This window comes from Somniosus microcephalus, chromosome 16, assembly GCF_052327205.1.
Source record: "Somniosus microcephalus isolate GS21.2 chromosome 16, FLI_Smic_1.0, whole genome shotgun sequence".
NCBI classification, from domain to species: domain Eukaryota; kingdom Metazoa; phylum Chordata; class Chondrichthyes; order Squaliformes; family Somniosidae; genus Somniosus; species Somniosus microcephalus.
Window position 1 is genome coordinate 82,285,329 of NC_141002.1, and position 14,295 is coordinate 82,299,623.

General features: G+C 48.8%; 1 protein-coding gene across 3 annotated transcripts in view; it reads left to right on the forward strand.

Moving 5' to 3' along the window:
* ptprb (protein tyrosine phosphatase receptor type b) overlaps positions 1-8,244 on the forward strand; it is a 121,908-nt gene extending 113,664 nt beyond the window's left edge. For all 3 annotated transcript variants that reach the window (XM_086009343.1, XM_086009341.1, XM_086009342.1), the window contains one exon: positions 6,429-8,244. In XM_086009343.1, the coding sequence (XP_085865469.1) occupies positions 6,429-6,451 (23 nt within the window). In that variant the 3' untranslated portion in view covers positions 6,452-8,244. The remainder of the gene's footprint in view (positions 1-6,428) is intronic.
* Positions 8,245-14,295: the final 6,051 nt, after the last annotated feature.

Below are 14,295 nucleotides of genomic sequence, written 5' to 3' on the forward strand. Positions count from 1 at the left end.
TATAAGTTGAACCAGACCTCCTGCCCGCCCTTCAGTGCCAATGTTGCTCATGTTTATGGTTAAACACATTAATAGTGGAAAAGCCAGCAGGCAGAAGGGAGGTGGATTCATTGTCGGCTGACAGGAAATATTTTCCAGGAAGTAATATCAAACAGCATTAGTACAGATGATTGTGTCTCAATGGCCTTTGGTCCTTAATATCACAATATGAGCCTGTTAACATTTTTTGAATTGACCCAATGTGATCAAAATACTGAGACTGACTGACCCAAAGTCCAATAAAACACTTATTGGCTGCTATTTCCTATCTTCCCTTTTCTCCATAAGATTATAGATGGTGGTCAGTTACTTGCTTATATTATTGGCAGAAAATAGTTCTTGCTAATGCCTCCTAATAAACATTTGCTCAACTAAGGTATGTCAACAATATTAGGAACCTCGAGGGATGGAGGTAGCCCTTCTCTCAATACCTTCCATTCACACCTCAAGTTGGAGAATGCCTCAGAACACTTTAGAGTGAGGAGACAAAAATGAGGACTGAGTGGGATGGAAACCAGGTAGAATGGATTTGGGGGCAGGGTTAGGTGAACAGTTAAAGCGGAAACTCTTTAGTCGGCTTTTGAAAGCAGAAAAGGAGGATATACAGCAGAGGGATTTTGAAAGGGAATTCCAGAGGGCAAGGACATACTGGCTGAAAGACTGGCCACCAATGTTGGAACGAAGAGAATGAGAAATGAAGGGCAGACCAATGTCAAAGGGTGCGAGGCAGGGACATAACGCTGTAGGAGGCATTTGAAGGTCAGGATGAGGATCTTGTAGTTGATTTATAGAAAGACAGGAAATCAGTGGAGCCTGGTGAGTACCAGGGTGTTGGAAGCGTAGGGCTTTGAGTGAGTGAGGTCATAGGCGTCCGTACTCTGAATGAGCTGCAATTTGTGAATGGAAGCAGAGAGTCTTGCAAGTTGAGCATTGAGGATATTGAGCATTTAGGTAGCAAAAGCATGGATTAGGGCTGGTGATATTAAGAGCGTGGAGCCGATTTTAAGTGCCTGCTGCTCGGCCCACAACAAAACTCTGGAACATTGCCGATGCGTTCAAGGCCTTGCCTCTGCCCCCACCCCCCATACCTGACCTGCTGGATCGGCTCAATATAGGAGCCAGACGATTTCCTGCCTTCAGCAAATGGTGAGCTGTGGCTCGCCGGTGGCATTTTAATCTGTTTTTAGTGATTTTGATAAATATTGGCCAGGACTCCAGGGATAATTCCCCAGCTCTTCGTCGAAAGAAAATAACAACAACTTGTATTTATATAGCGCCTTTAACGTAATAAAACATCTCAAGGCGCTTCCCAGGAGTGTTAGAAAACAAACATTTGACACTGATCCACATACGAAATTAGGGCAGATGTCCAAAAGTTTGGTCAAAGAAATAGGTTTTAAGGAGCATCTTAAAAGGAGGAAAGAGAGGCAGACAGGCAGAGCAGTTTAGGCAGGGAATTCCATTGCTTAGGGCCGAGGCAACAGAAAGCACGGCCACCAATGGTTGAGCGATTATAATCAGGGATGCTCAAGAGGGTAGAATTAGAGGAGCGCAGATATCTCTGGGGTGTTGTAGGGCTGGAGGTGTTTACAGAGATAGAGAGGGCCGAGGCCATGGAGGGATTTGAAAACAAGGATGAGAATTTTGAAATTGATGCGTTGCTTAACCGGGAGCCAATGTAGGTCAGTGAGCACAGGGTGGTGGGTGAATGAGACTTGGTGCGAGTTAGGGCACGGACAGCCGAGTTTTGGATGACCTCAAGTTTATGTAGGGTAGAACGTGGGAGGCCAGTCGGGAGTGCGTTGGAATAGTCAAGTCTAGAGGTAACAAAGGCATGGATAAGGGTTTCAGCAGCGGATGGGCTGAGGCAGGGCGGAGAAGGGCGACGTTACGGAGCTGGAAATAGGCGGTTTTAGTTATGCCGCGGATATGTGGTCAGAAGCTCATTTCGGGGTCAGATATGACACCAAGGTTCCGAACAGTGCGGTTCAGCCTCAGACAGATGTTAGTAGAGGGATGTGGCTGGGGAACGGAGTTTGTGGCGGGGACTGAAGACGATGGCTTTGGTTTTCCCAATATTTAATTGGAGAAAATTTCTGCTCATCCAGTACTGGATGTCAGACAAGCAGTTTGACAATTTAGGGACCGTGGAGCGGTCAAGAGAAGAGGTAGTGAGGTAGAGCTGGGTGTTGTCAGCGTGCATGTGGAAACTGAAGCTGTGTTTTCGGATGTCACCAAGGCGCAGCATGTAGATGAGAAATAGGAGGGGGCCAAGGATAGATCCTTGGGGGACTCCAGAGGTAACGATGCGGGAGCAGGAAGAGTAGCCATTACAGGTGATGCTCTGGCTATGATTAGATAGATAAGAATGGAACCAGGCAAGTGCAGTACCACCCAGCTGGACGATGGTGGAGAGGCGTTGGAGGAGGATGGAGTAGTCAACCGTGTCAAAGGCTGCAGACATGTCGAGAAGGAGGAGGAGGGATAGTTTACCTTTGTCACAGTCACAAAGGATGTCATTTGTAACTTTGAGAGCTGTTTCGGTACTGTGGCAGAGGCGGAAACCAGATTGGAAGGAATCAAACATGGAGTTCCGGGAAAGATGGGCACTGATTTGGGAGGCAACAACACATTCCAGGACTTTGAAGAGGAAAGGGTGGTTGGAGATGGGGCGATAGTTTGCAAAGACGGAGCGTTCAAGAGTTGGTTTTTTGAGGCGAGGGGTGATGACGGCAGATTTGAAGGAAAGGGGGGGACAGTGCCTGAGGAGAGACAATTGGTAACAATGTCAGTTAACATGGGAGCCAGAAAAGAAAGTTGGGTGGTCAGCAGTTTAGTGGGAATAGGGTCGAGGGAGCAGGAAGTGCGTCTCATGGACAAGATGAGTGCGGAGAGGTCATGAGGGGAGACCGGAGAGAAACTGGAGAAAGATGCGAGTTCAGGGCTCGGGCAGGGGGGAAACCTTAGAGGATGTTTGGCCCAGTGGGCTAGGGGAAGGAACAGAAGTGGCAGAGGCAGCTGATCGGATGGTCTCAATCTTAGAGACAAAGAAGTCCATGAGCTCCTCACATTGAAACATAGAAGATAGGAGCAGGAGTAGGCCATTTGGCCCCTCGAGCCTGTTCCGCCATTTAATGAGATCATGGCTGATCATCCAAATTCAGTACCCGGTCCCTGCTTTCTCCCCATATCCCTTGATCCCTTTAGCCTTAAGAAATATATCTAACTCCTTCTTGAATATATTTAATGAATTGGCCTCAACTGCCTTGTGTGGTAGAGAATTCCACAGGTTCACCACTCTCTGGGTGAAGAAATTCCTCCTCATCTCAGTCCTAAATGGCTTACCCCTTATCCTTAGACTGTGACCCCTGGTTCTGAACCCCCCCGCCATCGGGAACATCCTTCCTGCATCTAGTCTGTCTAGTCCTGTTAGAATTTTATAAGTTGCAATGAGATCCCCTCTCATTCTTCTGAACTCTAGCAAATATAAGCCCAATCGACCCAATCTCTCCTCATATGTCATTCCTGCCATCCCAGGTATCAGTCTGGTGAATCTTTGCTGCACTCTCTCCATGACAAGAACATCCTTCCTCAGATAAGGTGACCAAAACTGCACACAATACTCAAGGTGTGGTCTCACCAAGGCCCTGTACAACTGCAGCAAGACATCCTTGCTCCTGTACTCTAATCCTCTCGCTATGAAGGCCAACATACCATTTGCCTTCTTAACCGCCTGCTGCGCCTGCATGCTTCCCTTCAGTGACTGATGCACAAGGACACCCAGGTCTCATTGCACTTCCCCTTTTCCCAATCTATTGCCGTTCAGATAATAATCTGTCTTCCTGTTTTTGCCACCAAAGTGGATAACCTCGCATTTATCTACATTATACTGCATTTGCCATGCATCTGCCCAATCACCCAACCTGTCCAAATCATACTGGAGTTTCTCTGCATCCTCCTCACAGCACACACGCCCACCCAGCTTTGTGTCATCTGCAAACTTGGAGATATTACATCTAGTTCCCTCGTCTAGATCATTAATATATATTGTGAATAGCTGGGGTCCTTGCACCGATCCCTGCGGTACCCTATTAGTCACTGCCCGCCACTCGGAAAAAGACCCGTTTATTCCAACTCTTTGCTTCCTGTCTGCCAACCAGTTCTCTATCCAAGACAGTACTCAATCCCGTGTGCTTTAACTTTGCACGCTAATCTCTTATGTGGGACCTTATCAAAAGCCTTCTGAAAGTCCAAATACACCACATCCACTGGTTCTCCCTTATTTATTCTACTAGTTACATCCTCAAAAAATTCCAGTAGATTAGTCAAGCACGATTTAACTTTTGTAAATCCATGTTGACTTTGTCTGATCCTGCCACTATTTTCCAAGTGCTCTGCTACTACATCTTTTATAATGGACTCTAGCATTTTCCCCACTACCGATGTCAGGCTTACCGGTCTATAATTCCCCACTTGTTGTTGGAGATGAGGGTGGGGGAGACAGAGGAGAGTGGTTTAAGAAGACGGTTAGCAGTAGCGAATAGAAGCCGGGGTTATCTTTGCATTCCAGAATGATCCTGGAATAGTGAGCAGTTTTGGCAGACAAGAGTAGAATCCAATAGTGCTTTATTTGGTCCAGCCAGATCTGGCAGTGAATGGCTAAACCAGTTGTCCGCCATATCCGTTCAAGTCTGCGTCCCTTGGACTTAAGTGAGCGAAGCTGAGGGTTATACTGGGGGGAGCGGCCAGGGTGAGAGAATGTAATGGTTTTAATAGGGACTAGGGCATCAAAGGTGGTGGTGAGGGTGTGGTTGAGCTGATTGGTAGCTCCAGAAATGTGCTGAATGGAGGGCCAAAGGCGGAACAGTTGGGATTTTTAAATGCAATTGTAAGAGAGCTGGGAGAGAGTGTTTTCCAGGGGCGGACACAAAAGGAAGCACGGTTGGGGGATGTGGGGGAGGCGAAGGGGCATGTGGGTGGAGAGCGATACAAGGATGTGGTCAGAGATGGCCTTATCTGCGATTGACACGATGGGAGTAGCGAGGCCACGAGAGATGGCAAGGTCGAGGTGGCCGTGAATAGTTGGGGGTTGGGGAGTTTACATGGAGGGAGAGATGAAGGGAGGATAGGAGGGTAGTGAACTCAGAGGAGAGAGAGTATGATGAATTGAGATGGAGGTTGAAATCACCGAGGATGAGAAGTCATTCAGTGCAGGGAGGAGAGTAGTGAAGATATCTCAGTGATAAAATTTTTTTGTTACTTGGGTGGGCAGAAGAGAATGAGAATTTTAAATGAGAGATGAGAGGGGTGGAACAAGGTGAGATGCTCAAAGGAGGAGGAAGTGCCAGAGGAGTAGGGGGACAGACCAAGGTGTGATTTGGTGATGAGAGCCACACCGCCACCATGGTATAGCCAGGCAGGGAGGCTTCACTTAAGCCAAGTTTCCGTCAGGGCCATGGTGTCGATGCAATCATCCATGATAAGCTCATGGATGGCAAGGGCCTTGTTCACAAGTGAACGGACATTCTGCAGGGAGATGCGGAGAGGGTCGGTGATGGCTGATCCACTGCCAGCATGCACAGGGTCTGCGCTGGGAGGGGTGAGTTGGACGGGGAGGAGATTGACAAGATTAGCCCCCAGCGGGCGCGCTGGGCGGGAAGGTCAGCAAGAGAGTAGGATGGGACAGTTGGGGTTGCTGCTCGTGAGGAGGTAGCAGCGAGTGCCACGGTGGGCCATTCGGAGGATGCCAAAAGTACACCGAGGGAAGCTGTAGGCTTATCTAAGAGGAAGCCAAGCCTGGGACGGCAGCAGGAAAGTAGGAAGGTCAAAGAGTAATGAAGGGTTTGGGTAGGGATTTGGGAGGGCAAAGCGGATACCCAGCATGGCGACAGGAGAGCGCGGTCAGGGAGGGATAGAGAGAAAAGAAAAAGGGGGAGAAAAGTGGAAATAGAAGTGAACAGCTCGGGACCGGAGCAGCAGCCAAAATGCGCTCGCGAATGGACACAGAAAAACTCAAGTTACATAGGCCTGGTTATGTAGCAAATATTGGGATACATATTTCCTGGTAGTAATAGGGGATAGGTTGGAGACTATAGTAGGGACTCCATGGAATCTTTTATATCCACCTGAGAGAGCAGATGGGACCTCGGTTTAACGTCTCATCCGAAAGACAGCATCTCCGACAGCACTCCCTCAGTACTACCCTGGAGTGTCAGCATAGAGTTTTGTGCTCAAGTCCCTGGAGTGGGACTTGAAACCATAACCTTCTGACTCAGAGGCGAGGGTGCTACCCATTAAGCCATGGCACAGCTGTGAGAAGATGCAGAATTTTATTTCAAAATGTGAAGAGAATGTTGAGTAATAGTCCTTTCCATTTGCTGATTCTGTAGACTTCCTCTTCGGGCGACACTGAAGAATGTGGAGAAATCGTCATCTGATGTAATGAACCTCATCTGCAATACTGCTAAACATGCACTAAATAAATACCAGGTCTGGCATTTCACGGTGTGTATAATTTATTTGCCTGGTATTCCTTTTGGGTAATATTGTAATTTAATTGTATTAGAGATTATTGTATATACTTATATATTTCAAATAAATATTTCTTATATTATGTATATTTTTAAAACTGGGATACTGTATTTTATATTACCTATTATAAAATGTATCTATTGTAAGTACAAAAAAAGTAATCTGTATATAATTCTGTTTTATTATTAATTTTGTTTGATTTTTAAAGAGAATAATATTCACAATTTAATATTCTGTGCTATCCAAATTGTTTTATATGAGGAAATTCGATATTTGGAAGGAAAATTGTAACTGGATGTACTTGAAAGGTAATATGCTGACACATGGGGTGTTTCCACTGCTACATAGAAACATAGAAGATAGGAGCAGGAGTAGGCCATTCGGCCCCTCGAGCCTGCTCCACCATTCAATGAGATCATGGCTGATCATCCAAACTCAGTACCCTGTCCCTGCCTTCTCCCCATATCCCTTGATCCCTTTAGTCTTAAGAAATATATCTAACGCCTTCTTGAATATATTTAATGAATTGGCCTCAACTGCCTTCTGTGGTAGAGAATTCCACAGGTTCTGGGTGAAGAAATTCCTCCTCATCTCTGTCCTAAATGGCTTACCCCTTATCCTTAGACTGTGACCCCTGGTTCTGGACTCCCCCGCCATCGGGAACATCCTTCCTGCCTCTAGTCTGTCTAGTCCTGTTAGAATTTTATTTGAGCAATTTGAGAAATAAACATAATGGCTTTTGATCAGGCTTTAAAGGCTGTGATTTGGTGTTCTATAACATCAGGTCTGTGGTCTTCCCAGTATCATAGTCATTAAAACAGTCGCATCATGTTTTGCGTGTTCAAGCCTCAGCACTCTCTGGCACTCAAATCCGCCAGCCACATGTGTGATCAGTTACATCAGTTCTCAAGCATGTGGAAATGGAAACCTCACAGCACTGACTGTCTAAATTGAGAGAGAGAGAGAGAGACAATGAACACTGTGGAGTGTCCCATTCCACCACAAGCACCCTGTCAGTAGAGCATGGGCAGCCATTGACTAATGGGGGAGTCACAGGTTTCATCATTCACTTCTTGGCTGTAGCAAGATACCTAAATATGAGAACCTTTTCCAGCACTTATATTGAAGAACCATTTATAGTGCAACACGTAATTGGATTAGTTTTAAAAGAACCATAATTGCTGATTTTTTTTTAACCAAAATGTCATTTACTGTTTTACACAAAACCACCAATGCTGGCAAACTAACTGCACATGGATATTTCCCGCTGTAAACTAGTCTATGTCGTTTTTCTTAAAAGCTCTATTGACATACAGACAATGTAACATTACAAACCCACTTGGAAAAATTCCCCTTTTTAAATACAACTATTATCTCTGTTACCTACATCTATTTGAAATGAACCAAACTTGCCTTTAAATGAAAGGCTGGGTTAGATCAAAGATTACATTGTACTTTGAATAATGCAGTTAAGAGCAAAGATTGGCACAGTATGAACCAGTGTTACATGTTAGCTGTCATGTTCCTGTATCTGCCTTCAGCCAAGAGATGGGCAAGCAAAGCTGTGGTCTTCTCAATTACATATTAATTTATCTTTAATTTATATTGACCTAATTCAATGAAATCTGCAATCAGTTTTTATATTATGGACAATTAAAATGCAAGCTTAAAACAGTTTGTTAGAATTTATTTGACCCCCACTTTTCTTTCTACTTTACCCATTTCCTACATTCCTCTGCACCCATTTGGTTCTCTATCAGGCAGTAGGTTGGGATAGGCTGTGTTATTGAATTCTCTATAGCTCCCATCAATGGTATTCTATATTGTGAGGGGTATATCATTAGGCTGATGTGAGAGGCACTTTGAAAAGTATGCTAGGCCCCCACCCATCCCCAGGGGGGGAAGAACCTTCCATCAGGCCTAATGTCCCAACAAAGCCCATCAGAGGATAACTGAGTTTCCGTGTCAGTCACAGCTGGTATTTCAGGGCCTTTCAACTGGTCCCCACATCCACCCATGTTGTGAAATTAGGCATACTTATGCCGGCCTAACATTCAGGCATGGGAACTCCTGACTTATAGGGGGGCTCATTTTAACTTTTGGCACTCAATGATGGGCGGTTGATGGGCAGAAAGTGCCCGCTGCCCACCCATTGTAACTGTCATGAGGCCCAAGCCCATTTTTGAGGCAGCTCACCGGTTGAGAACAAGAAATCAGGTGGTTTCTATGCCAGGCTGGCAGCAGTCGGAGCCTGGCAGGAGGGAGGGGGGTGGGAAGCAATTCTGGTGGGGAGGTGTGTAACCTCCACGTGGGCTAGCAGTGGGCCAGAGAATGCTTCTCCTACTCCCACAAAAAATAAAAGTTCTTTGGCTTGTTTTTTTGACTGGCGTGCGACAGTCTCTTTAAGGACCTTTAGTTAGGCCACTCACCGCCAGTACAAATGGGTGGAACATACACAGTGCACGCTCAGCCCAATTTTAACTCAAAAGGGCAACTCAAATCTAATTTAGGGAGGAATATGAGATGAGGTCCAGGAGGTAACCATACCCCTCTATATAACTCCAGGCAGCAAATTTTGAAAGCTTGTGGATGTCCACCAGCGCACTATAACTTTTTTAAACTTTATTTTGAATCTTTTTGATGTTAGTCAGTTGTCTGTTAGCCTCACCGTGGCCGTGTCAGCCAGTGGCTCAGTGGGTCGCAATCTCGCCTCTGAGTCAGAAGGTTGTGGGTTCTAAGTCCCAATCCAGAGACTTGAGCACATAAAGCTAGGCTGACACTCCAGTGCAGTGCTGAAGGAGTGCTGCACTGTCGGAGGTGCCGTCTTTTGGATGAGACGTTAAACTGAGATCCTGTCTGCTCTCTCAGGTGGACGTAAAAGATCCCATGGCTCTATTTTGAAGAAGAGCAGGGGAGTTATCCCTGATGTCCTGCCCAATATTTATACCTCAATCAACATAACAAAAACAGATTATCTGGTCATTATCACATTGCTGTTTGTGGGAGCTTGCTGTGCGCAAATTGGCTGCCGTGTTTCCCACATTACAACAGTGACTACACTTCAAAAGATACTTCATTGGCTGTAAAGCGCTTTGGGACGTCAGGTGGTTGTGAAAGGCGCTATATAAATGTAAGTCGTCTTTTCTTGGAATGGGCACTGAAGAAGAGGCTGTCATCCCATTTACCAAAGAGAATGTGAGCAACCTGGCACCTTTGCCCCCAAGCTACTTACCCCTGCCCTATGCCCCTCCACCCACCTAACTGGCATAACCTGATCTGGGACCAACTATATAACCTGTGTCTGGCAGCCTCAAGACACTTTAAGCAGGTACTGGTCTCAATCTGGTACCTGTAGCATAACCAGTGCACTTAATTCATAAAATGATGGCTACACAGTTAGAAGCCTGTGTCAACTATCACTGAGATTTGCAAACTTTAGATTTTTTTTAGACAATTCTATTTCACTTCATCTGCAGTTATGTCAGTAGCAGGTACTGATGATCATAATGAACTAGTGATCGCCCTGTGGCACCACTCACAGCAGGGTAGATTTTGACTTTGTGTGATAGTGTAAAACAGGTAATAGTGAGTCAACGGCCCGTTTTACATCTTTCCTGATTTTTATTTAATAGCCGATTCGCTATTACCTGTTTTATACTCACACAAAGACAAAATCTAACCCAATGAGTCAGAGGATATGCTGTTTTATAATGATTGATGCATTATATCATGTATACTACTTCACATGATATATTACACAGTGGGACACATAATGCGATGGCAGGTGGCCCTGAAATAATGGGCACAGAGGCCTATGGCCTACAATGCATCCGAGGCTCTTGGTGCATCCCTAATGTACTCAACAGGCACAAAGGGGTCTGGGAGCCTGTGCACAAGCTGTGCGTAAGGCTCATTAGGCCGCTGACGTCAACGTAAATGAGCCATCAAGCCCAAAATGTGGCTGGAGTGTTTGAGCTGGGGGAGATCAGGGGCATTGAGAGTATTTGTGTAGAAAAGAGTGAGGCCTGGGAACACTCGGAAGGGGAGAAAGAGCCTGAAATCCGGGAGTAGTTGAGAAAAGGGATGAGGGTGCGCTCATCAGATTGGGGGTTTAGTAGAACTGGGGAGGATGGTGGGAAGAGGGAGCATCTCGGGTGTGGAAGCACTTGAGGAGTTTGAGGGCATGGGACACTGAGGTGTGGGAGGACTGCGGGGTTGAGGTGCGAGAATGCTGAAAGATGGATGGGATTTGGGAGCACTAGCCACTGAATGAATTGCCTGGGATTGGGATATTAAAGGGGCAATGGGGGCTGTGAATAGTGAGGGGGCGATGGGGTGTAGGAGCTGATGCAATATAGGGCTGGAATGGGGACGTGGGGCACCAGCCTGGGCCTTGAGTACAGAGTGTCCAGGTTATTCTTGGTCAGTTCATTGGTCATCAGTACAGATACTGTAATTGTATGTATTTTGAGAATAATGCTGTATATTAGCAAAAATTAACACAGCACATAAGCATATCAACTAAAATGTCAAGTAAATAATATGGACATAATCTGCTGGAATTTTTTTGCTGTAAAGTTTGCATTTGTGGTGGGGGGCCCACGGCCCAGCACAATTCAAGTTGCACTTGGGGTTTTCTGCTTATACCAGCTCATGATATCCCACCCCCTCCACCCCATTCATTTTACTGGAGAGTAAAATTGCGGGCTGGTAAGCACAGAAGCAGAAAACTCCAGCCATTGTCTAGAATGTGTAAATGGCAATAAGGTTATTAAGTAAACGTTTTTTTAAACAGCTGGTGTGTAATTTAGCCGCCAGGATAACAGTACTGCTTGTCCCTAGTAGGATTTACCTGAAAGTAAAATTCACGGGTTGCTTCTGTTTGTCCATGCATGAATGTGTCACACTTCTTCTCAATGTTGGTGTGCAGAGGAAAAAGTGTGCGATTTGGAGGAATAATATTAAAGTTTTAAAATAGAAATAGTGTGCTGTCTTATATCGATTCACTCTGGGTTAGCCTACCTCTGTTTTTACTCAATTAACGCAGTTACACAACATACATATTCACTCACTTCTAGCATCTCTGAAACCAAAAAGAAAAGCATTGATCGTCGCCAAGGCTTCTTCGGCAGCACCTCCCAAACCCGCGACCTCTTCCACCTCCCAAACCCGCGACCTCTTCCACCTCCCAAACCCGCGACCTCTTCCACCTCCCAAACCCGCGACCTCTTCCACCTCCCAAACCCGCGACCTCTTCCACCTCCCAAACCCGCGACCTCTTCCACCTCCCAAACCCGCGACCTCTGCACCTCCCAAACCCGCGACCTCTGCACCTCCCAAACCCGCGACTTCTGCACCTCCCAAACCCGCGATCTCTGCACCTCCCAAACCCGCGACCCCTGCACCTCCCAAACCCGCGACCCCTGTACCTCCCAAACCCGCGACCCCTGCACCTCCCAAACCCGCGACCTCTGCACCTCCCAAACCCACGACCTCTTCCACCTAGAAGGACAAGGGCAGCAGGTGCCTGGGAATAGCACCACCTCCAAGTTCCCCTCCAAGTCACACACCATCCTGACTTAGAAGTACATCGCCGAATCTTCATCGTTGCTGGGTCAAAAACCTGGAACTCCCTCCCTAACAGCACTGTGGGAGTACCATCACCACATGGACTGCAGCGGTTCAAGAAGGCAGCTCACCACCACCTTCTCAAGGGCAACTAGGGATGGACAATAAATGCTGGCTTTGTCAGTGATGCCCACATCCCATAAACAAATTTAAAAAAAAGAAAACTGGAGCAAAGGACAACGATGCCTAGAATCTTCTTTGCTGGGCCCACTTCCAGTCCTGCCCTCAATACCAATCTTGCTCTCAGCTTAGGTCTCACTTCCAACCTTGCCCAACCTCAGCTCTGATCCCACCTCTTGACCCCCCCCCCACCCAGACTTCAAACATGGGGGAGTGGGGGGGCGGGGGCTCTATAACTGGGAGTGGGTTTCTGGCGGGGGGGTGGGGGGTCGATAACTGGGAGCGGGTTTCTGGCGGGGGGGCGGGGGTCTATAACTGGGAGTGGGTTTCTGGCGGGGGGGGCGGGGGTCTATAACTGGGAGTGGGTTTCTGGCGGGGGGGTGGGGGGTCTATAACTGGGAGCGGGTTTCTGGCGGGGGGGGGGCTCTATAACAGGGAGTGGGTTTCTGGCGGGGGGGCGGTCTATAACTGGGAGTGGGTTTCTGGCGGGGGGGGCGGGGGTCTATAACTGGGAGTGGGTTTCTGGCGGGGGGGCGGGGGTCTATAACTGGGAGTGGGTTTCTGGTGGGGGGGGTCTATAACTGGGAGTGGGTTTCTGGCGGGGGGGTCTATAACTGGGAGTGGGTTTCTGGCGGGGGGGGGCGGGGGTCTATAACTGGGAGTGGGTTTCTGGCGGGGGGGTCTATAACTGGGAGTGGGTTTCTGGCGGGGGGGCGGGGCTCTATAACGGAGTGGGTTTCTGGCGGGGGGGCGGGGGGTCTATAACTGGGAGTGGGTTTCTGGCGGGGGGGCAGGGGCTCTATAACGGAGTGGGTTTCTGGCGGGGGGGCGGGGGGTCTATAACTGGGAGTGGGTTTCTGGCGGGCGGGGGTCTATAACTGGGAGTGGGTTTCTGGCGGGGGGGTGCGGGGGGTCTATAACTGGGAGTGGGTTTCTGGCGGGGGGGCGGGGGTCTATAACTGGGAGTGGGTTTCTGGCGGGGGGGGCGGGGGTCTATAACTGGGAGTGGGTTTCTGGCGGGGGGGGCGGGGCTCTATAACGGAGTGGGTTTCTGGCGGGGGGGCGGGGGTCTATAACTGGGAGTGGGTTTCTGGCGGGGGGGTGGGGGGTCGATAACTGGGAGCGGGTTTCTGGCGGGGGGGCGGGGGTCTATAACTGGGAGTGGGTTTCTGGCGGGGGGGCGGGGGTCTATAACTGGGAGTGGGTTTCTGGCGGGGGGGTGGGGGGTCTATAACTGGGAGCGGGTTTCTGGCGGGGGGGGCTCTATAACAGGGAGTGGGTTTCTGGCGGGGGGGTGGGGGGTCTATAACTGGGAGCGGGTTTCTGGCGGGGGGGGCTCTATAACTGGGAGTGGGTTTCTGGCGGGGGGGTGGTGGGTCTATAACTGGGAGTGGGTTTCTGGCGGGGGGGGCGGGGGTCTATAACTGGGAGTGGGTTTCTGGCGGGGGGGGCGGGGGTCTATAACTGGGAGTGGGTTTCTGGTGGGGGGGTCTATAACTGGGAGTGGGTTTCTGGCGGGGGGGTCTATAACTGGGAGTGGGTTTCTGGCGGGGGGGTCTATAACTGGGAGTGGGTTTCTGGCGGGGGGGCGGGGGTCTATAACTGGGAGTGGGTTTCTGGCGGGGGGGCGGGGGTCTATAACTGGGAGTGGGTTTCTGGCGGGGGGGTCTATAACTGGGAGTGGGTTTCTGGCGGGGGGGCGGGGGTCTATAACTGGGAGTGGGTTTCTGGCGGGGGGGCAGGGGCTCTATAACGGAGTGGGTTTCTGGCGGGGGGGTGGGGGGTCTATAACTGGGAGTGGGTTTCTGGTGGGGGGGCGGGGGTCTATAACTGGGAGTGGGTTTCTGGCGGGCGGGGGTCTATAACGGAGTGGGTTTCTGGCGGGGGGGTGGGGGGTCTATAACTGGGAGTGGGTTTCTGGCGGGGGGGGCGGGGGTCTATAACTGGGAGTGGGTTTCTGGCGGGGGGGCGGGGGTC